Source organism: Hoplias malabaricus, chromosome 12 (genome assembly GCF_029633855.1).
Source record: "Hoplias malabaricus isolate fHopMal1 chromosome 12, fHopMal1.hap1, whole genome shotgun sequence".
In the NCBI taxonomy this organism is placed as follows: domain Eukaryota; kingdom Metazoa; phylum Chordata; class Actinopteri; order Characiformes; family Erythrinidae; genus Hoplias; species Hoplias malabaricus.
The window spans coordinates 29,854,380-29,876,442 of NC_089811.1; the positions used below are offsets into that span (position 1 = coordinate 29,854,380).

General features: G+C 36.9%; 1 protein-coding gene across 12 annotated transcripts in view; it reads right to left on the bottom strand.

The window, feature by feature from the left end:
- The window catches only part of mycbp2 (MYC binding protein 2), an 81,796-nt gene that overhangs the window by 37,869 nt on the left and 21,864 nt on the right, over positions 1–22,063 (bottom strand). For 7 of the 12 annotated variants that reach the window (XM_066686829.1, XM_066686825.1, XM_066686822.1 and 4 more), the window contains exons 3-18: positions 21,228–21,443; positions 18,306–18,459; positions 18,023–18,219; positions 14,332–14,574; positions 13,975–14,046; positions 12,627–12,723; positions 12,400–12,473; positions 7,407–7,545; positions 7,185–7,261; positions 4,924–5,128; positions 4,265–4,429; positions 3,767–3,925; positions 2,250–2,454; positions 1,989–2,134; positions 1,603–1,713; positions 48–152 (exon numbers count right to left, since the gene is read on the bottom strand). In XM_066686829.1, the coding sequence (XP_066542926.1) occupies positions 48–152; positions 1,603–1,713; positions 1,989–2,134; positions 2,250–2,454; positions 3,767–3,925; positions 4,265–4,429; positions 4,924–5,128; positions 7,185–7,261; positions 7,407–7,545; positions 12,400–12,473; positions 12,627–12,723; positions 13,975–14,046; positions 14,332–14,574; positions 18,023–18,219; positions 18,306–18,459; positions 21,228–21,443 (2,365 nt within the window). The remainder of the gene's footprint in view (positions 1–47; positions 153–1,602; positions 1,714–1,988; positions 2,135–2,249; positions 2,455–3,766; positions 3,926–4,264; positions 4,430–4,923; positions 5,129–7,184; positions 7,262–7,406; positions 7,546–12,399; positions 12,474–12,626; positions 12,724–13,974; positions 14,047–14,331; positions 14,575–18,022; positions 18,220–18,305; positions 18,460–21,227; positions 21,444–22,063) is intronic. The other 5 variants (XM_066686819.1, XM_066686821.1, XM_066686826.1 and 2 more) reach the window with 4 other exon arrangements.

Sequence of the window (22,063 nt, forward strand, 5' to 3'; positions counted from 1 at the left end):
AGGGGCAGCTAAGCTCCAAGTGGAGTCTATAGTGAAGACCATAGTACCTTTGAGTTTGTCCCGCATTAGTTTAAAGGCTTGAAGGGGTCTTAGTCTGGCTAGGGCCTGCTCACGCTGGTTCATAAAAAGGGGGCCAGGGAATACAAGGGGGCCTATGAGGGGGAGAAAGAAACTTTCACATGCATGGGCAAAGCATGTCAAAAATGAAAAAATTACATATACAACACATGGCCAATCACAAAATAAACCAGCAAGAGAAGCATCTGTACAAAACCAATCCATTCACGAAAGAACGCAAGCACATGATGGAAGATGCAAAGTTAGCTTTGTGGAGCACTGCTCATTTAAAATAACTAATTTGGCTGAATCGAGATTCAACTATTATTTAGGATGTGCATGATAAAACTTTGCATATAATAATAACCATAAATACTGTATAAGAAACCACAGATGTGAATAATCCTTTAAAACAGAAGTAAAAATAATACTCTCTTATAACATTTTTTTTATTTTGAAATTTATGTAGTTCAATAACCCAAAAATGCTGTCTGACATCCTTACGAATACCTCCACGCAATGATAGCTATGCAGTGCAATCAGACAGTATATTTCAAGACCCCACAAGCCTATTAACTGCATGAAAAAGGTCATGCTATCAATGAGAATCAATGGCATGATTCAATGCATCCACAAAGCCCCAAGCACTGAAAACAGACCTAATTTACACCTGGTTATTTCATATAATTTTATCTGGAGCCTTATGATTGTAACATGATTAAATGTTAACAACCTTTATTTAAACATGGCAAATTATATGCATGTCTGTTTAGTCAGATTACATTTCTGAATTCTACATGCCACATAACATGCGAGCTATTTTACACAATTTGTAAGTTGATCTACATAAGAGCACCTGCTAAATGCCATAAATGTAAAATGTAGAAAATCAAAACTTTGGAGTACAGTATTATTTCCTACATTTTACATTTATGGCATTTAGAAGACGCTCTAATGTAGAGCAACTTATAAAGGTGCGTTGTGTTTAGCTGCAGGTGGTATTCCAGCTAGATTAATATTTTCTTGCTTAAATATATGAATTTCCTTACATGCAACCATTCATTTTATTCACTTTCAACATATTCCTGGACCTCATTGTAGCAAATAGGTGAATAACAATGAAGCAAAATAAAGAAGCTGGGTTCAGTAAAATCTACTCAACAAATCAAATTACGCCAAATGTTGACCTGAAAGAGTAGTGATGCTTATGCTTACTGGTGGCAATCCAGTAAGACTATTTTTTCCCTCAAATGCAGAACAGCAGAGTGGGGTGCAATATTAAGAAAGACACTGTCTTGGCTTGGAGAGAATCATGCATTTACATTTGTATAACATCTGCATAAAACGTAATCGATATGTGTGCTAAGGGTGTTTGACTGACGAGATTTATATCCATTTCAATTATTTCAAAGCTACATTCTGCAACAACATCTAAATGTAAACCTGACACTCCAGAAAATAACCAGATGTAAACCAAATCTTATAATTAAGCTGTAGCCTAGATTTGCACTTCAGGTTTTGGTCACTTTATGCAATGCATCTTACCTCTGCCATCTTCCAGCCTGTGGCGGCGATTGATTCGCTGCCTCTTCTCTTCCTGTCGGATTTGGATATGTTCCTCTATATTGACGCCTGGAGGGGGAGGGACAGGAACAGCTAAAATAAAAACGGACCAGCATGGGCAGGGCCAAAGAAGGGGGCAAATGAGAGACAACATGTGCAGAGTGAATGATGAGCATGGAAAAGCGATAGAAGTCAGTGGACATGAACATGCACACACACAAACACGCACAATGATATGAAGCAAACAATGACTACTATAAAAACAACTACTGCTTGCCTTGAAGTGATAAACAAAACAACAACATGTTAGAGATGGCAATGTATAATCAAATTATAACCAGTTTTGGAGGCAGGATCATCAGTTGTACCTAACAGCAGATCTAGTGGTATCATTTCCTTCACAGCATCAAAGATTCCTCTTTGCCTGGCCTCCTGACCATCCAGTTCACGAGCACACGCCTTACAGCAGCCACATGAGGAGCAGCCAGATTCTCCGGAGCCACAGCCACAGATTCTGATGAAGATATACACACAGTAGTACATTAACAAACTTGAACATATACACTGTGCATGTCTATGGACATTAGCACGTTCATGAAGTACAAACTAGCGTGGGATGTGTTACTCACCCTCCCGGCACTCTGTCAGGTCTTCCACTGCTCACACAGCTGGCACCATAGCCGGTGCAGTCTCCACACACGGTGCACACCATGCACTGGTCCAGCTTCCATTTGTGCATGCCTGGCTGGCACATCATAGATTTCTCCTCTTTCTCCTCTAACTCATCTTCTAAGTCCTCATCCATTGCTGTGGCCATGTTCTCCACACCAAAAGCTGCAATACAAGAACATGTACGTTAAGGCTGCAACAACTAATCCACATAATAAAGAAAACTGATGAAACCTAAATATTGGCAAATCCTGATATAGGATAAAGAATTTTATGAATTTTGAACAACTTATTTACATAGTTTGTTTGGAAATTGTAAAATACACATGCACAGATATAAAATTAGCTGGTGCAAAATCCAAACAGGGCATACATATAGCAATTCACTTCAATATCATTTCAAACAACAATTTGAGTTCATTTGGCACAGCAGTATAACTGTTATAAGGTAGCATCTTAGTGAAAACATGCTACAGCAACAGAAACTCAAAAAGGTGAAAAGCTAAGTCATTTCTCAGGTTCTTTCGATTAAGTTTAATCAACAGGAAGACTGACTAGTCTCTCTCACACGCACACACACTCACACACTCACACACTCTAGTCAGTCTTCCTGTTGATGATGCATGTTTTCACTAAAGATATATTATATATTTATTTATATATTTTGGTGAATCTGATTTAAATGTAATGCCAATATTTTTAACACAAGGTTTCATATCTTGTGTTTTAATTATTTACTAAGAATTGAATTATTCTTTTGCAGGTGAGTCAAAATCATATTGCACTAATTAACAGATTACAAAAATATACACTTGATGCAGTCCCAAGTAATTCTAAAGTTGTTTTGAAAATACAATCAAGAGTTTTTTTTATAATTATTATTATCCTTAAAAAACAGCCCAGTGTTGTCCCACTGGAAATGGTGAGAGTACTACATAGAAAGTAGTGTGCCACAGAATGGGTGCAACAGGGGTGATAATGTAAATGAAAAGCAGAGATGTGCTGCTTCTCCTTTAACTTTAGCATTCTGTCATCTTTCTAATGTGAAGGTAGTTTGAAAATTAAATTTAAACACATTGTCACTTGTGTGCAAATGCATATTAGGTGAATAACATTTTCATAATTTTTACAGTTGTATGATCACATGAAATGTTTTTCTTTTTCATTTAAATAAAAATATTGAAAAAAAAATTCAAATATATGAAAACTGAATCTATGAAATTGCAAATGAGGATTACATTGCTATTTTGTTTACTGCATTTTAATTTTGCTATTAATATTCTTGTGCAAATTGAAGAATACCAGACTGCAAATGGAATAAATTAATTAGGATTGTATTTTTCAGCTCAAATTAGCATGTATGAGTGGTATATTTAAATTCAAACTTAGGATTGCATTGATATTTTAAAAAATGCATTTTCATTTCGGTACCAGTATGGCTCCATACTAAAGCACTCCATTTATGAATGATTCTTACCTTTTCCTGCCTGACTCATGGCTCCTGTGTCTCTGCCACACTGGCCTTTGTTGTTCACTCCAAATGTCCACACCTCGCCACTCTTTGTTAGTACACAGGTGTGGGCCTTCCCCATGGCCACCTGAGTTACAAAGTGCCCCTTAAGGTCTGATACCTGGCCTGAAGGAAAGATGAGAAAAAAGAAAAAACCTTTAATCGATTTTCCACAAGATTATATCCACAAGATCTGATTCTGCAAACATACTGAAACACCAATATCAGCTTATGTGTAATTATATAGGCCCCTTTAAAATTGTTTATGAATTTAAGATGATGGCACCTTCAAGATCAATCACAGATCTATATCAAATCAGACTTGACAACTAGAAGCAACCACTGATCCCAGTAAAGCATAACTAATGATCTAAAAAGCAGTCATTAAAGGAGATTCTACAATGTGCAGCAATGAATACATTGCTATAGATAGCAAAATATCAGTCATGCTGTGAAGACACTTACAGGTGCTGTCACTGTAAATGGCATCTTTGCCAAACATGTAGAGCTCTCCGTCCTTGGTTACTATGCTGCTGCTTCCATTGTTGCAAGCTGTGTATACAGCAGTCTTTGTTTCCAACTTGATCATCTTCTTCGGCTTGTAGGGCTTTGGCTGTCTACGACTCTTTGCTGAAGAACAGATTTGTTTTAGGAATTTCACAGATGTTTTGTTGTCCCAATACAATATATATGTTTAAGAAAATAACTAGGAAACGAATATAAAGTAAAGTAAAGAAAGTAAAGCTGCAGAGAGCTGAGAATGAGAAAGGCTAAAAAGTGTAAAAGAGGCCGATGAGACTGAACATGATCTGGATTAGGCAAGGCTCCACTAGTTGTGAACATATTGAAACATGAAACCCATTTAAATAAAAATAATAATAATAATAATAATAATAATAATAATAATAATAATAATAATTTTCTTCAATAGATAAATATTCCACTATTTCCCAAATGATGAAACAGACATTGATTAACCATAACCGTATGAGCAAACAAGCAAAGTATAAAAAGAACATCAAATAATTTACAATCTATAATCATTGAAGTACAACATAAGTGAGTGTAGAAACAAGGTGGTGGTAATAAATGTTATGGCTGATGGGTGTATATCAAAGCCTTACTTGATTCTCCATCTTCTCCCTTACTGGCAGAGCCAGTGAAGAATACACTGCCATCTTCGGCCACTAAGAGTGCATGTGAGCCATCATGTCCCACAGAAAATTGCACGATCTTTGGCGATTTAGTGACAGGCAACTCCACCCACTTTCCAGCCGATGGGCCACCCTGCTTGATCCCTAAGCTCTGGTACTTGCCAGTGTAGTAGATCTATAAACGGGGATAGGGGGAGAGGGAAATGCTTTTTAAATATATATAGTTTTAAATGTATCAAAGCATAAATATCCTGTATAATTTTGTAGACTAAAGAATTAAAGTAACACTAGGTAAACTTTGGTATTTTTTCTCTTGGGCTCACCTACAAGAGTGTCATACACTTTTGCAACACTCCCGTGAAAACAAGGGGTAAGGGTAAGAAGCGGTATTCTCCTACACTCCTTCACAAGTTACAAAAAGTCAAAAAGTCATTTGTAAACTGTGCAGGAAAAGTCACCCTATATGACCAATCATGAGAGAATAGACCAACTTAGCTTAATCACAGTAGTGTTCAAACATCTGAACATGAGACACCTTTACAGATATTCCAATAATTACATCCTTTAACACTAACAAATAGTTTTACTGGGGAAAATATATTACATGCCATGTATTTGCTTTGTTCATATGGAGAGCTTGCTTATAGTCATGAGATTTGTGTAATGACCAAAAGAACAAGATTGCAGACACAAGCGGCCAAAATTAGTTCCCTCAGGTAGGTTGCCTAGCATAGTCTTCGTGATCTGGGAGCTCAGCAATTAGGGAGGAACACAGAGCATAACTGCTGTTTCTTTAAGTTGAGAGGAGCCAGATGAGGTGGTTTGGGCATTTGATAAGAATGCCTCCACTGGAGGTATACCACACATAGCCAGCTGTAAGGAGGCCCCAGGGTCAACCCAGGATATGCTGGAGGGATTATACCTCCTTGCTGGCCTGAGAAAACCTGGAGATGCCCAGGAAGAGCTAGTGGAAGCTTTGGGGGAACAGAGAAGCCTGGGCTTCATGCTTGCCCTGTTGAAAAGAATATGATTGTGATGACAATGTAAGATTTATTTACTGAGCACCACATATGCAGGATATTTAGAGGACAATTTGAATGACATTTGAATAAACAAGTGTTTTATGTCACTGTAATGCTAAAACGGGTATATCCCATCCCACTTTTATAAATTGTGATGCTTCAGTTCACAGTAAGTATCAAGAGAGTATGAGATTTATTAAGGTTTATTATTTATTTAAGGTTTTATACTAGGGCTAGGATTTATAACAGTAATTCAATATACTGCAGTGTTTAAAAATGTGGAAAGCATCTCAAAATGACGGTGGTATTTGTGACGTGTGTGTGTGATGTGTCAAATTTCTGTTCTGTACTTAGTACAAGACTAAAGAGTTCATTTATGTGAATTTAAGAGAACCACAGGGAGTGGGTGCTCTGGGAGCTCACTGAGTGGTGATGTCACACTCTGATAACAGGATGGGGGGAAAAATACAGGCCCAGTGGCCCACCACAGTTGAGAGTTTAGCGCCAAGTTAAAAGAAAGAAAGAATGAAAGAAAACAAAAAAAAAAAACAAAAAACAAACAAACAAAAAAAAACCTGGAAACAGACAACACACTCAGTAGACACTTGACACAAATTTATTATGGTCACAGGTATGAGGCTTTATCCTCTAAATATGTGTGTCTGAGCCACAGTTTGCTGGATAATCATCTCATGTGTTGTGCCAAACCATAAGGGCCTATTAGCTGGTCTAAACAGTGCAGAACCTGTCTTATTCCGCTTCTTATCTAACTTGTTTGTTCCTCTCGTAGTGGTCATTGAAATATTCTCTTTCAGAATTTTTATTATTTTGTTTTATTGTCAACACGTGTGTCAGTGTGCACTGTATGGCTGTGCTGAGCTGAACTGCACAGCGCTGAAAACCCTCCATTCACAGATAAAACCCACACTCACAGATATGAGGCTTATGCTGCCCGGTAGTGCAACCCCCACCACACGGTAATACTGTATACCGTGTTAATATTTTGAGAGGTATGACGATATGGAAAATGTGGATACAGCCCAACACTATTTGAAAACACAACATAAAGTAAATATTGACAATCCTTTCTTCTTCAGTTGTCTTTTTCCTATTATGTACACTAAGTTTATTTCACGTAAGAATTAAGTGTCTAGTTCACGTCTGACTAATGTCAAACGTAAAAAAAAGCAAAATGACGTAGAAGTGTACCTTCCCAGAAGCTGTTTTCATCAAAGCAAACTCCCTGCCAGCTCCAAGCAGTGCTGCTTCTTCATCAAAACCTGTGCCTGAGCACATAATCATAGACAGTTGCATCAGCAGGTATCAATACTCCAAACTTAGCTGTATACATTTATTTATTTATATATATTTTTAAACACACACACACCAATTTGTTGGGCATTTAAAAACTGTAGGAAAAAGCTAACTTACTAATGATATGAAGGTCTTTTTCCAAGTCAAAGAGGGAGATGCCACATGCATGGAGACACTTTCTAGCCAGTTTGAGCTGCAGCTCCTGCTGCAAGGCTGGGTCCGTGCTAGTTGTGTAGATCCGCACCACAAAGCCATCCTGCGTCAAAACATTGTTACAGTTCAGCTTTTTTTCTGATAAGTTTACATTTATACAATAAGGCAATTAAATTCCCCAGGATGTACACCCCTTTCAGGCTTGTTCGGCAGTGATTGTGCTATAAATATAAAATGCCTTTTGTTCACTGTGCTCGAATACTCTGCATTCTGTGTCCACATCATGGTGAATGTGTTAAACCAGTGATAATGTATACCAGAGCCACTAAATAGATGAGAGCATGAGCCACAGAGGACTATCAGTGCAGCAGATTCGTTTCTTTCCCTCCCTCTTCATAAAAAAGGCCATTAGCACTGTGTTCTCACTCAGTTCTCTGAGCCATATAGCAATTAGTGGTCAAAGTGATGTGAAAAAGGGGACGTGTGTGAGCTTTATTTAAAAAACAAAAAACAAAACAAAAAAAACACTAGACTACAACACAACTGCTGCATAATGTCAGACAAAGGAATTACCCTAAATTGTCATGTTTCCAGAAGAATGGGGAAAAACAAATCTCCTAAATTGTATTGCAAATTAATGTGATAAAATTCTTTTCATTGCAGTTTTCCATTGAGGCAAAAATGAATAATAATCTAAAAATGAAAATTTTTATGTTAATATTTAAATATTAATAAAATGAAAAAAATTTGGCTCCAGCAGTATCAATAAGACAATCTGGTGTGTTCCCCCGTATACTCATGGGTTTCCTTTGGGTGATCCACTTTCATTTCACAGTCTAAAACACATGTAGGGAGGGGAATTGGCTAAGAAGAAATGTTTTATATATATAGTGTAATATCTTATGATCCAAAAATTCATGTCATTTACAAAATCTAAATTTCTTTTGACTTCTCTACACTTGCTCTTGAGAAGAACTAAAATAACTTCCAGCGCAGAGGATTTCAATTCTTTGACAACATTAGTATACAACCAGCCTCTCAATTTGACAATGACAGTAAAGGGAACGTATGGATTTCAGATTTCAGTAGGGAGCAGAGAAACACATACTTCCTGGCAGCAGACTAGTACACACCAAACAGCTGCTAAGCTGGACAACTTCACACACCAACACTTGCATATCTAGCACAAATATGACCAAATGATAATGAAGTTCTTAAATTATTTTTTAATTGTTATGTGTCAATATATGATTAACAGTGAGTGAGAGATGTGTCATGTAGATGAGTGGGAGAGTACCGTAAATCATAGAATACCTTCTTTCATTTTCAGCAAAAAGCTGTTATTCATTATAAGGAAGTATTTTTGAGAATGTTATATTCAAGAATTTGACTTAATAAAAGGCCCTTTTCCCCTTTACAAAAAGACCACCAAAACAGACACAGGAGAATATCAAACTCCACTGATGTTTCAGATCAAACATGTGTTTCTATCCACCATTCCACAGTGAGAAGTAAAAACCACCATGGGCCTGAAAGGAGATGTCAGGAAGCTTTAACTGAGAAAAAGAAATGGAACAAAAGGAAAAATGTCTTTAGAAAAAAGTGCTGGCCACCTCAGGGTACTTACATTATTATTACTAAAATACTACAAAACTTCCAAGATTCAAAAATATCTCCTCATACTTAAACAAATTTAATAAATGTATTTTTATATACACTAATCACTGATATTTTAAATGGTATTTGGTTGCTAAAATTGTGTTACTGTATGATTTTTTTTAATTAAATCATGCTCTCTGAAATTTGTAGTGAATAGTAGGTCTAAAGCTTTTCTCTGAGTTGTCCATGCTTTGACAAATATGAAATACAAATGCCCCTCCCCCCCAGGATATCCGTGTTGGCTGCTTAGAGGCTGATCTAACTGACACACAAACATGTGCACAGATACAGTCCCATTTTAGTATTGTTAAACCTACTCTGCTACTTAACGATCTGTTTTACACTGTAGCCCATCTGCAGTATACCTTGGTGGCAAATATATAAATGTCATACCGCTCTGCACCACACTTGTTCACATATTATATCGCTGGGACAATGGCCACATGCTGCCCTGAAGCCTTTTCCTGAATGTCAAAGTTATTATGCAGATATACACATCAGAGCATGGCTGTTCATTCCTGATTTGATCTCCTTTTTATTATGATTTCAGATGGTCTGATTTTGGCTGTCATAACCACCCAATCATATCCTTCACGCTCACCGTTTGCCACTTATGGCCCAAAAGATAAAAGCATCCTGTCACAAACTGTTGTGTGGTAGGAGCATGAGAGGTTTACTCTTCATTATGCATATTTAATTTCAATGTGAAGAGAACAGACCTCCCTTTCTCCATGTGTTTTAGCAAAGGTGTCTGAACAGCATGGTCTGATCCTGATTGTCTATATCATCTTGTTACACAATGTCTTAGCAAATTAGTCCTTGGACTCCCTTCAAAACAGTGCTGCAAATTTTATTTCACCTTAAACATGTGATCAAAATAAATGTTACCAACAGCACTTAAAAGTAGGTCTGTCAACTCTGTGGCCATCTTGGCAACATCGGCGGGAAGTAATTTCCACTCATGCAAAACCAGGTTTCTATAACTCTAACTAAGGAAAGACTTTTCAACACAACTAAAAGCCACTGTAACATTTCAAAACATTCATGCAAACACGCATTTCCAAATTTAGTATATGCTTTGCAATTTGCAAAATTGCCAGCAAGCTATGATCTGTTTGTAATTAGAAGATAGGACTTTCCCCTGCAAACATATGCTTATTAACCTCTCATCCCTTTAAAATATCACTGAGGTAATCCCATTAATATCCTACACTCTTATATCCATGGGTTGCAGTTGATGTCAAGTCACCATAGCGTGTCCATAAGCAGCACTATACTCCCTAAATACTGCACAATAAAGACAATAATAAAATAAAAATACAGACAGAAATAAGACATTTATTCGACAGGGAAATTTGACTCATATCTCACCTTATATTCACTCAGAATTATTTTTGATATACAAGGCACTAAGTGAGTACACAAACTGTTATTACAAACCTCTACATCATGGAAACCTCTCTTGCTGATCACTCACACTTTCAGACAAAGAAAATTTCTTTAACTAGAAGCCAAACTAGAGTAATATTTAAAGCAGATAGTCATGATAAAACATTATCCTCCAAAAAATGCTCCACTCTCAGAGAGCAAGGACACTGGGATCTGATTATTTACCCTGTAAACAAAGGGAAAACAATGAGACAAAAGATGTGGCTTGTTTTTGTAGTCTCTTGCATGCTGAAAACAAAAATCGAGTAAAATAACACGATTACTGACACTTGTATATAATTACTGTATGAATAACTCTCTTAGATTCAGTCAGAAGAGCAGAGAAACTCATTCCAGTCTGACGTGCTAGCAGTTTTACATTAGACCCTATGACTAAAATTCTAATGTGGCTAGACGTTTTTACTGTTTATTTCTCCTCATTAGGCAACACTGTGGGATGCTTTAAGCCCCTGACGCAAAAACACTCAGTGTGCACCTGTGCTTCTGAGTGTAAGACTCCTCCTCATGGCAGGGATAGGAGCTGTATATAAGATAAATTTATCCATCTTTCCCATCTTTTTACATTAGCGCTGCACTCTGAAACCAGATAGAGTCCCCAATATAGCACCCAAAGGGGGAGGGGGGAAAAAAAAGGGAAAAAAGGGAAAAAAAAAAACCCACCACAAAAGCAAAGAGGAACTAGGCAAGCCTAGTTTTGCCAAACTACCATTAGCCATACAGCCATTGTTACAGAGGTTTTTCTGGCATTTCAAAAACAGGAAAGCCCAAAATACGCACCCTTGTCATTGGAAGGTCTGGAGAAGTTTTGTTGCTTCATATCAATGTCTTTGTTTACAATAATAACAAGTAATAAACTATAAAATTAGTTTATTACTTGTTTTTGAACCTTTCTAAAACCAAGCACCTTAACATTTTATTAACCAAGTGATCTATATTTGATAAAGGAACAGGGCCTTGCTAGGAACTAGATATTTATTACTGACTTACATTTCTATAAGTCCGACTGATAAAACAGTGCTGTAAATAATTCACAGCCTTGTTTATTTTGAGTAACACCTCACTCTGGTGTTTTGGTGTTTAATAATCTGGAGATTTTGTCTGTTTTCGTTTAAAGTTAAACAAAAAGCTGTGCAGATGTACCATACTCGTCTGAAAGTCAGTAACGTTGAAATGTGTCCGTGTATTCGTGTCGTTATAGGGACAGACAAGATGACTTTCTGTTTGTTAAATATACAGTAGAAAACTAAAGGCTGGGACACAGAAACATTCGCCAAACAAAGAAGAGACTATGATAAATATTACATCAACAATGTTCCACACATTTCTGTTTGAGGCTCCAGTAAAACACTGAGCTGCACCGCGGCGGATGGAGGACCTACAGCACTGAAGCGGATTTTGTGTGTCCCAATTCAGCTCTCAACTCTGACCCCTTGGACAGGCATTTTTTAGGTCCCAAAAAGAGTACTTTTCCAGGGAAAAGAGAACCTCTAGTCACCGCTGAACAGTTCCAAAGTTACTTCACAAACTGGACTGTGAAATATAACTGAACTATCAACAGATGTTGTAGTAGTGCCACCTTAAGTTCTCTGTGAAATACAGCTGAATTAACAGTTCCTATTCGAGCAAGCACGTATCAACGTTAGGAGGCAGTCAGTCAGTCAGTAAGCTCATATGCCTCTTCTAGATCGGCCTAGCAGGGGGTCCATCAAAAACCAAAAACATCTGTTGCCTGGATATATATTGCACTGCAATAATTAAAAGGCATAGTATAAGCAGATTTATTAAATTAAATCTTACAGGTTCAAAACTTACAAGTAAAATGTAATTATTTTTGACATGGGCTACTTACATCTTTGCAGGCTGCTATCTGGTTGATATATTCACCATCAGTGAAAACAATGTTTTGCCCATCTGCTTGAAGACCTAAAATAAAAACAAGGACAGAGTGTCATTCCTGCATAGCATCACCCATCCATAGTGAAGCACTGTCGCAAAATTGTTACAAACAAATGTACAACATATCGGAATTAAACCCTTAAAATATTTTAATTCCATGACAGGTATGAGATATGTTACCAGGCATTGTGATAGTTCCCTCTTGTTCCAGTGTTTCTGGGTTGATCTTGATGGCAGCCATGCTGTGACTGTTCATGTCCCGATATAGTAGGGAGCCCTACAAACACATATAGCAGTTTTAATATATCAGACTGTTGTATTTGGAAGATACTGTTCTTATGCACAAAACAAATGCACCCTTTACAGCACACAACATATTCCTTAATTGAAATCACTAAATAAGCACTAGCTAAGTGTTTTGCTCTAAGAACCTTACACACTTATATTGGATTTCATAGGTCTGAGACATCTAAGCAAGTTTAAGTAAAAATTGAAATTTCTGAAATATTTACATGAATTTAAGTATTTATTGTATTTGGGAAATTCATCTTTGATTTTATTGACAGCATGCTGACTTTCTGACCAACAATATATCTATTAGACGTAAATAAGAATCATGACTCCGTAATAACGATAAAAATCTATAGACTTCATAGTTCTATATTTTTCAAAGCTCAACACAAAGTACTGATATGTAAATAAATGGTGAGAAAGTCATTCAGAAAATCCTTTTACCATGCTCATCTGCTTTAAAATCTCAGTTCTGCTTTTCACACAGAGTGCTGAAGCCCACAGCGAGACTTCCCTCACTATCCTCTCATATCACACAGTTCAGGCACGGGTTAACCAGCGATTCATAGAAGTAGTCTAACTTAAGTATAACTGGTAGTACAAAACTGATAAAATGATCGGTGGTGATCCACTCTGTTGTAAATAGTTCTGGTTGTTTAAAGAAAAGTGCATTGTTCAGCTTTTTTAGTTTCATTTGCTCAAGGATTATGTTGAAGAGCCTGAAAACAGGCAAAGTGGGGGGTTTCCCCAAAGGTAGAGCAGAGGACTGTGTTTCGCTGAAGTGGCTGTGTTACTTCTTGACGTGCTTGGCTTTGTTTTTAGCTAATTGGAAAAACAATAGCATCATGTACTGTAAACTGTGTCATCATAGTTCCTCTGGGGAAACTCTATGACTTAAAATTCAAATAGACAAATATTGTAGTCTAGCCATTTTAATTACATACATTCTTAAAGCAACCCTGGGTAAGACCAGGTGATTTTGGCCCTGGCTCCACCTAAAGTTGCAGAGCGTAATTCACTTTCACAGCACTGTCCTAAAATCAAATTGGTGAGGCTTGATTCTTCCTATTACATGTCATTGAAGCATCACAGCGATTTTGAAGCTGCAATTTTAAGGTAAAATACTACTTCGAGATGTTTTAACTACTAATAGAATACAGAGCATTATAAAGTACTAAGCTGAATGTTACGTGAACTCATACTGGTCTCTGAGGAAACTAGAACAGAAGCCTGTTACCTGAGCAAATCCCAACCATGACCTCTTTTCCTTTCGGTTTCTGATGCGTGATGTAGAGTTGTACACATGGCCCTGTAATAATTAATCTTCTATGAATACACATAGGCATCCTCTTTGACAGACCAGTTTTAGCAATAAATCACAGCACTTTACAAACAGAAATATGACAACAGCCCAGAAGCAGCATAATACACTTAATATACTCAACAGAACAGTTCAAAACCAGAGACAATTAATTTATTCTCGCCAAAATAATTATTTCATATGTAGTCCACCACTACTTCATAAGGTAAGCAAATACACTAAAACAGGTTATTCTTTGCCTGAGACGCATCATAAATTAACAGGCATGCTTACCCTGACTGTGCCGCTGTACCCTGAGCCTATTTTATAGAGGCCATCTTTGCAGAGCAAATAGAGGAAGGATCCATCACTCTGCAGCAGGCAGCGCTCGTCCTCATCAATGCCCACCTCCTTCAGAACCCACTTGTTCATCAATGCTGCTCTTTTGATGCCGTTCCCAAACCAGTCTTGGATCTGGATCTTCCCTACAAGCACGGCCTGCACACTTCTTTGAAGGGCATTCAGAATAGTTGGGACCTGCACATCACACATATACAACACACAAATCACACATTCTGTTACACATATCATTTAAAAATAATTCCTATTGACACTTAAGTTCCAGACATTCAGGATAAGCACTCAGTCTGGTGCAATGCTACACATAGATATTAACTCCAACAAAGACTTCATTAAATTTCAGCTAGTAAACACATGTCTACAGTTTCTCAAAGTAATGTGTAGAATAAGCTAAATGTAGTATTGAGAGTTTAAAAGTACAAGATAAAGCTACCTACTCTGAAGGTACCATGCCAAATGCTTAAATAACACCTTTGAGCTTCTTGATGTTAACTTGACAAACCGATTTTAACTTAATTTTTCCAATTCATTCTTATAGTCCTATAAAGATTCAAGCAAAATGTATATTTTCTCTTTTGAGAAGAAAATGAGTTTGACTTGGATGATGCTAGCACACCATTGTTTTAACAATGGTAATCAGTCACTGTCAGTCAGTGACTCAGTAAGAGACATCACTGAGAGGTCCAGCAAAAACATGGGAGCTCAATGAGGCTTTAAATGACCATTTTCCACATTAGCTAAAGCAAGATATTACTTCAATGATATTCTACAAATCTCTTGTCTAAATACACCAGCAAATTATTTAATTTAAGCTTAAAGAAATGTAAGCTTTTTACTTAAAATAGTTAACATCATGAGTTCTTCATGCTAATTTGTGAATGTCTGATATATCATCATGCATTGTCTACTGATAACACCAGGCTTAAAATGATTCAACCATGCAAAGTTGATTGCAGTATATCAAAGAGCTATAGAAGAAGAGGTCAAAAAATGTGTCAATTGATTTAAGGTGTGCAAAAACAAATCATAATTGTCTCAGTTTTTTGTTTACAAGTCTACAATTTTCAAGCCAGAAAATACATGTCATTTTTTTTTTAAATCTGGCTTCTTAAATCAGTTTTACCTAACAGAATGAGTATAAAATAGTATAAAGACCCCTGATAAAATGTCAGGTGTTTGTGATGTAAACAATCTGAGAAACAAATTGATCTAATAAGAGCTTCTTACATCTTAAAATGTGACATATACAATGCAATTGGAAAGCCTTCAGCCTTATTATTTTTCCACACTTGTGCTTGGCCTTGTGCAAACAAACAAATAAATATATTTTTTTTTATTATATATTATAAAGAAAAAACTAACTTATAATGTGGACATAAATACTCAGTCTCTTTGCTATGACACTTGAAATTTGGCTCTACCTTTCTCATGATCATGTTTGTGACACTTGAAATTTGGCTCTACCTTTCTCATGATCATGTCTGAGATGTTTCTACACCTTGATTCCTAGAGTTTTACAAGTTTACTCAGTTCTGATGAAACCAAGATTGACTTTTTGGCCTCAATTCTAAGTGTCGTGCCCAGAGGACACCTGGCACTACTCAATACCTGCCCAATACTATCCCTAAAGCAAAGCATGGTGGTGGCACCATTATGCTATGAGGTGTTTTTCAGCGGCTGGGACAAGGAGACTGCTCAGTATTGAAGCAAGGCTGAATGGAACAAGGTACAATATATTCTATACATACAGAAGAAGTGGCTTAGGCTCAACTCTGTAAATGTCTTCAAAACCATCCCCATTTAACCTGACAGAGCTAAAGAGGACCTGAAGAAGAATGGCAGATAATGCCCAAATCCAGTAGCATCAGACCCAGGAAGATTGGAGGCTGTAATCACTGCCAAATGGCATCAACCAAATTCCTTGCAATCTTCTAAGGAAGAGTGGGCAAAAAGTGCCCCAAGTCTGTCAGACTGTGAGGGCATCTTTTTTGCACAGCCCTCTTCGGGTCTCTCCAAAGAAGGTCAATGGAATAAGTTCTAGGCTCTGGCTGGACCATTCCCAAACTTTGCTTTTCTTTTGAGATGTGGTGTTATGCTTTGGGTCTTTGTGTCTTAAAAGACTGATATTTAGATCTGATAATAATAACCCACCTTGACCAAAGTCCCAGTTCCATCTGAAGAAACTATCACTCAAGAATAATGTTGCTGCCACCATGCTTCACTGAGGGTATTTGTTGGTGTTCTTTGGTGATGCGAAGGGTTGTTTTTCTGTCAAATATACCTTTTGGAATTATGGCCAAAATGTTCAACCTTTGTCTCATTAGACCTTAGCACATTTACCGACAAGCTTTGACAGACTTGGTGTAGGTATTTAGAAATTGTAGTCAACCTTGGATGTTTTTCTTTGTAAGAAAAAAGTTATTGGTCTTGCCACCGTACATCACAGCCAAGAAATGAAAAGTATGGGACATAGATGTTACATCTAATACACAACATTTCTGCAACTCTTTTAATGTTGCTCTTGAAAGCCCCCTGGACCTTCTTCTTGTGTTTTTATCAAATTTAGAGAGCCATCCAGTTCTTGGTAAAGTTTCATATTTACTTAAAAATGACAGTCTTCAATGAGTTTCATAGTACATAAAAATATATGGTAATTAGATGGCAGGTGTTTACTGAATACTGTTTAAAATGAGTTTAAATGTAACTAAATGAATCTAAACACTACTACAAACATGCAACTGTATTATTTTTGCTTAACTTAACTGTTCCCCTGATTTTCAATTGAACTGTACAGTCTATTTTACATTAAAATTGGAAATAAATTTGAAACGACAATTTGGTGTGATTTTTTTACATCACAAAAACCTTGCATTTTAACAGGTGTGTGTAGATGCTACTGCAATCAATTCGTGAACATTTTCACAAGACTTTTGTGCAAAGTTCTAACTATGAATTCATCAGAGCCTAGCTCCACACTTTAAAGAAGACTTTTCATATTACAGATGCTCAAATCAGATGCTCTCTGCGTAGTTAAAGATAATATCCTCAGAACTCAGTCATGCCTAAACATTCTAAAATCCTTTAGATTTTAGATGCCTAAAATCAAGCCAACTTCAGCTACATGAAAGGAAAAATATTGTAATAGAGGCTAAAAAGAGACTGAAATATAATAGGCAGATGTATCTTGGCAGGCAGATTAACTTCATAAGGGCCTTGGCATTTTCAGCATTTCAATTGCTGAGCTCCAGGGACAGAGATGCAGCTGAGAGTCTGCCTGTCTCATTGAGGATAGACACAGATCATTTCAGCGAAAAACAGTGGCGTTTCATGGAGCCTGCCTTAGTAAAAGTGCAGTTCATATCCATCATAAATGCAGCCTAAAAATATGTATCCACAACACAAGCACAGTTACAACAACATGATACACCATCTCCTCCAATTATAAGACAGACGGCTACTTCATCAGGTTTGCTTTTTGATGTTCTTATTTTTGTGTATTTTCTCTGTAATGCACTTTGGGTTCTTGAAAAGCATTATATAAATTAAATGTATTATTACTATTATTATTTTCAATTTTTTCTAAGTTTGGAAGGTATGGTAGCAGGAGCTAATCAAGCTCTCTAACCTGGATGGTCTGACAGGCATGGCTGCCATTGTTGGTGAGGATGGCAGATACAGCTTGCAGAGTTTTCCCAGTGTCTCCCCAGGCCACGACCAGGCTAAATAGGCAGGCACAGGACAGAGCTGTCAGAGCCTGACCAGTGGGGTCATTCATTCCTGTACTTCGCACAGTAGTTTCCAGTAGTAAGTGAAAAAGAGATTCTGTGGGACAAAGAAGCACATAATTTTTAACAAAAAGTGTGTGTGTGTGTGTGTGTACGCTTTTTGAGTTAGAAAATGAGACTTACCCAGTACATCTGGAGGTTCCGTTTGGAAACTCTCAGGCTGTTGTCCCTGCAGCATGTCCAACAGGGCCTGGAGGCTTCTTAGACACAGCGAGGGGTGTGAAAACCGTGTCTCCTTGATAAGCTCAAACACGCCACACAGTCCAATACCAATGATCTGACAAGATTAAGGACACTGCTTGACATTTACAGCACTGAACAGAGATAAACACACACATACTAGAGTGGTGCAACCAGTATATTTGACCAAGAAAACACTGATTTTGATGGGGGAACATGCAAAAAACAAAACCAAACTACATTGGTTGGATAGTAATTGCAAGCATATACCTACATAGCTCAGCTACATTACTTATTGGCTTCAAAAGGACAATTAATAAAATGTATGCTTGTGTTTTCACTTCGGATCTATCAGTTTCTTACTGCCCTATCATATGCCTGCATTCATAGAAGAAGAGTTGTGGCGTTGACTGCTTATTTCACTCATGATACTGCTTCTTGCACTCAAAATATATCTTCTGATATATAAAGAGTGTAAAAAATATATTATTTCTTTATATTGTTGTCTTTAGGATATCTCAATTATACTCTGCCGTTTGTATGACATAAATAAGCCCAGGAAAAATTGCTTTTGTTGAACTGCCATCTGGTGCAAAGTTTGGCTTGCTCATAAGAAGCCTGGACCCAGATAACTGTAAAACTCCTTTGTGACAACTTATAAAATGAGAACTATATAAATAAAATTTGACTGATTGATTGATTTTTCACACAATTATCACTGTGAAATTGTAGGCAGACAGTTAAAGTAACATGACCGCTATCACAAACCAAATCAATTTGTCTCTTTTTCTTTTGAATAATCAATTAAATTTGTCCTATGTTGCAGAGCATTGCTTTCATGTATATACATAAATAAAAAGTCTCATCTTTTGCAGTTACTACACTGTATGTATGTACACTGAGGTATACATGTTACCGGTATGCTCTTTGGCCATAGTGCACAGGATGTTCTCTTTCAGCCAACAACCGGCTACTTCACTAACATGGCATAACTGAGTCATCACAAATTCATTAAGTTGAATTTAATGAAGCAATTTCTTCATAGGATCACATGCTTCAGGTTAGCAGCTTGCATGTGTGTGCTTTGATGCAGTGACTGTAATTATACACTATCCCTCTTCAGCCAGGCTTGATGTTACACTGAAATCTGCATGAAATTATGGTTAAACAAGGAAGCACAAGCCTTTGGTCTTTCTTGCATAGAGCAGAGTTCTTTACGTGATCTGCTTCCAAAAATTCACAATGGCGGGCATCTTGAAGAGCTGAGAGTTTGGCTTTTAATCCTTTCAAGCACTGCAAAAAGCCTCTAATAGTGTAGATTTAATTACCTGGTCAGCTAAAATGAGTCAGGGTTAACTTGGTGAGTGAAAAAGCCCAGTCTCTCTGAACGAACTCAACAACGTGAATGCATACTAAGCTAGAAACTCATTCTAAGTATCTCTGCAGTTTAAAGACTAGCTTATTGTCATCATCATCACTATTAGCTAACTCTCTCCAAAATTACAAAATACCATTTCCAAAAAAGTTGGGGAGCTGTGAAAAACATATAAGAACCTAATGCAATGATGTACGAACAAATTTTAAACAAAAAGACCATTTTAAATGTTGAAATTAATAAAGCTTATTGTTATTTGCCAATTTTGCAAACTTCTTACGTTAAGAAACTGGATTATTTGAAAATACCTGAAACTGTTGATGAAGTAGTAAATTTTGGACTTTTTTTACATTTACATTTATGCATTTGGCAGACGCTTTTATCGAAAGTGACTTACAAAAGAGGATCTAACATTCAATCTACAGCACAATTTACACAAAATACCTTACATTGAGTGCAATATGCCAGGAAGTAATAAGTGCATTAAAGAAAGACTTTCAGTGCAAGAGATACTCTCGGAAGAGTTGGGTTTTCAAGGATTTCTTGAATGTGGAGAGGGTTCCTGTTGCTCTGATAGTTTTATTTATTGGAGGTCTTGGCTTTCAGGCTATTAAGGATGATACACACTTCAACTTTTAGGCATATTTTGTGTTTGAAATGGTTGTTGTCCAGCCATGTCCAGCACTGCATTTTACACTACAAATACAGTCTCACATTGTTAATGTCATTCCAGTCAACATCCGTTTACATGAACGGTGGTTTTAACCCATATTATGTGTTAATGTCCCCTCAACATCCTGTTTCATAGAACATCATATAAACGTGAAATGGCACAAGACTATGTCTTGAAAAAATGAAACAACTAGGGGCATGTATAACACTGTTGTTTCACTTCTATTAACATCACTCTCTGAATTTGGCATAAAATTCATTCACATATTTTTATAAAAATAGCATTTCTAAGTTTCAACATTTAGAATATTGCCTTTGTATTATTTTCAAATAAATATAGGGCATTAGTGATTTGAACATCATTGCACTCATTGTTTTTTTACCTTATTTTTCCATTACCTGGAAACAGGGTACTTACTCTAACATCTATTTCACTACACTTTAGTTTCATTATTAATTCCTTCATGTTAATCAAAATATCAGATTTCTCACAAAAATTAAAACACAAAGATTGCATCTAATCATTATTCTGCCATGTAAACAGAAACTAGACTATATTGCTCATAACCCTTATGTAATATATTTAAAATTGTAAACTAAAATATATTTATATCTTTAATATAATGCATGGAAATGGAAACAACATCTTCCATCCTGATAGATACTTGGTTTATTCAGAACAACCAAATATTTTAGCCCCTAATAAATGACATGGCTTCACATGAGATCACACTGATAAATTTCATGTTATTATTTGCATGCAATAGGTGTTGAATTTTTGGCATGTCTCAGAGTCTTAGCGCACTGCTCTTACTAACCTTGGGCAGTTTGACAGCAGGTTCCCGGCTCTCTTCCTCCTCTTCACTGTCCGAGTCTCCACTCTGCACAGAGTTCCTAGAGGCCAAGGCCAGGGAGGCCTCCTTCTGCTGCCAATCCAGCACACAGTGCCGTACATTACAGTAGACATTAAATGCAGAGGGATTACTGTGAAGCTTGATGTCTGGCACCGGGAAGGGTCCATCCAGATTCTCTGTCTGTAGGAGAGAGACAGAAATATAAGTAGTATAAGACAGTGGACAGATATTGACAAAGAGAATGAATAAGATATATTTATCTTCACACAGCAGCGAATTGCCCAAATTCTGATGTTTTTAATCGATATGTGACAACATTTTTCATTTGTGTGGAAGTGAGAAAAGCAACAAATGCACTGAATCTGATATTTTGAGTTCAGAATGGGGCCAGTTTTATATGTGGTACTGACAGATGGATGTCAACACCATGGAATGATCTGTTTACATCTGTATCCCAGATGATCTGGGAAATTAAAATCATGTAAAATCTTTATCCGTTCTATCATTTTCATGTAGATATGAAGGCTACTCTAATGTGCATCAAGGAAATATTAAACCTATTCTGCTGGCTCTTGTGTCCTCCTCTATGTATATACCATAGTTGCAAGAGATCCCTTCAAAATCCTGTGGTAGAATGAAAGAAATATACATACAGCCAATATATATATATTCGTGTTTTTGACATTATCAAAAGGAGAATGCAACGCGGTGAAAAACAGCAGTATGATCTTAAAAACACTTGCAGTGACTCAGGTCCATGCATTGCTTAGCTAAGACTTGCAAGACTGTTATGTATGTTA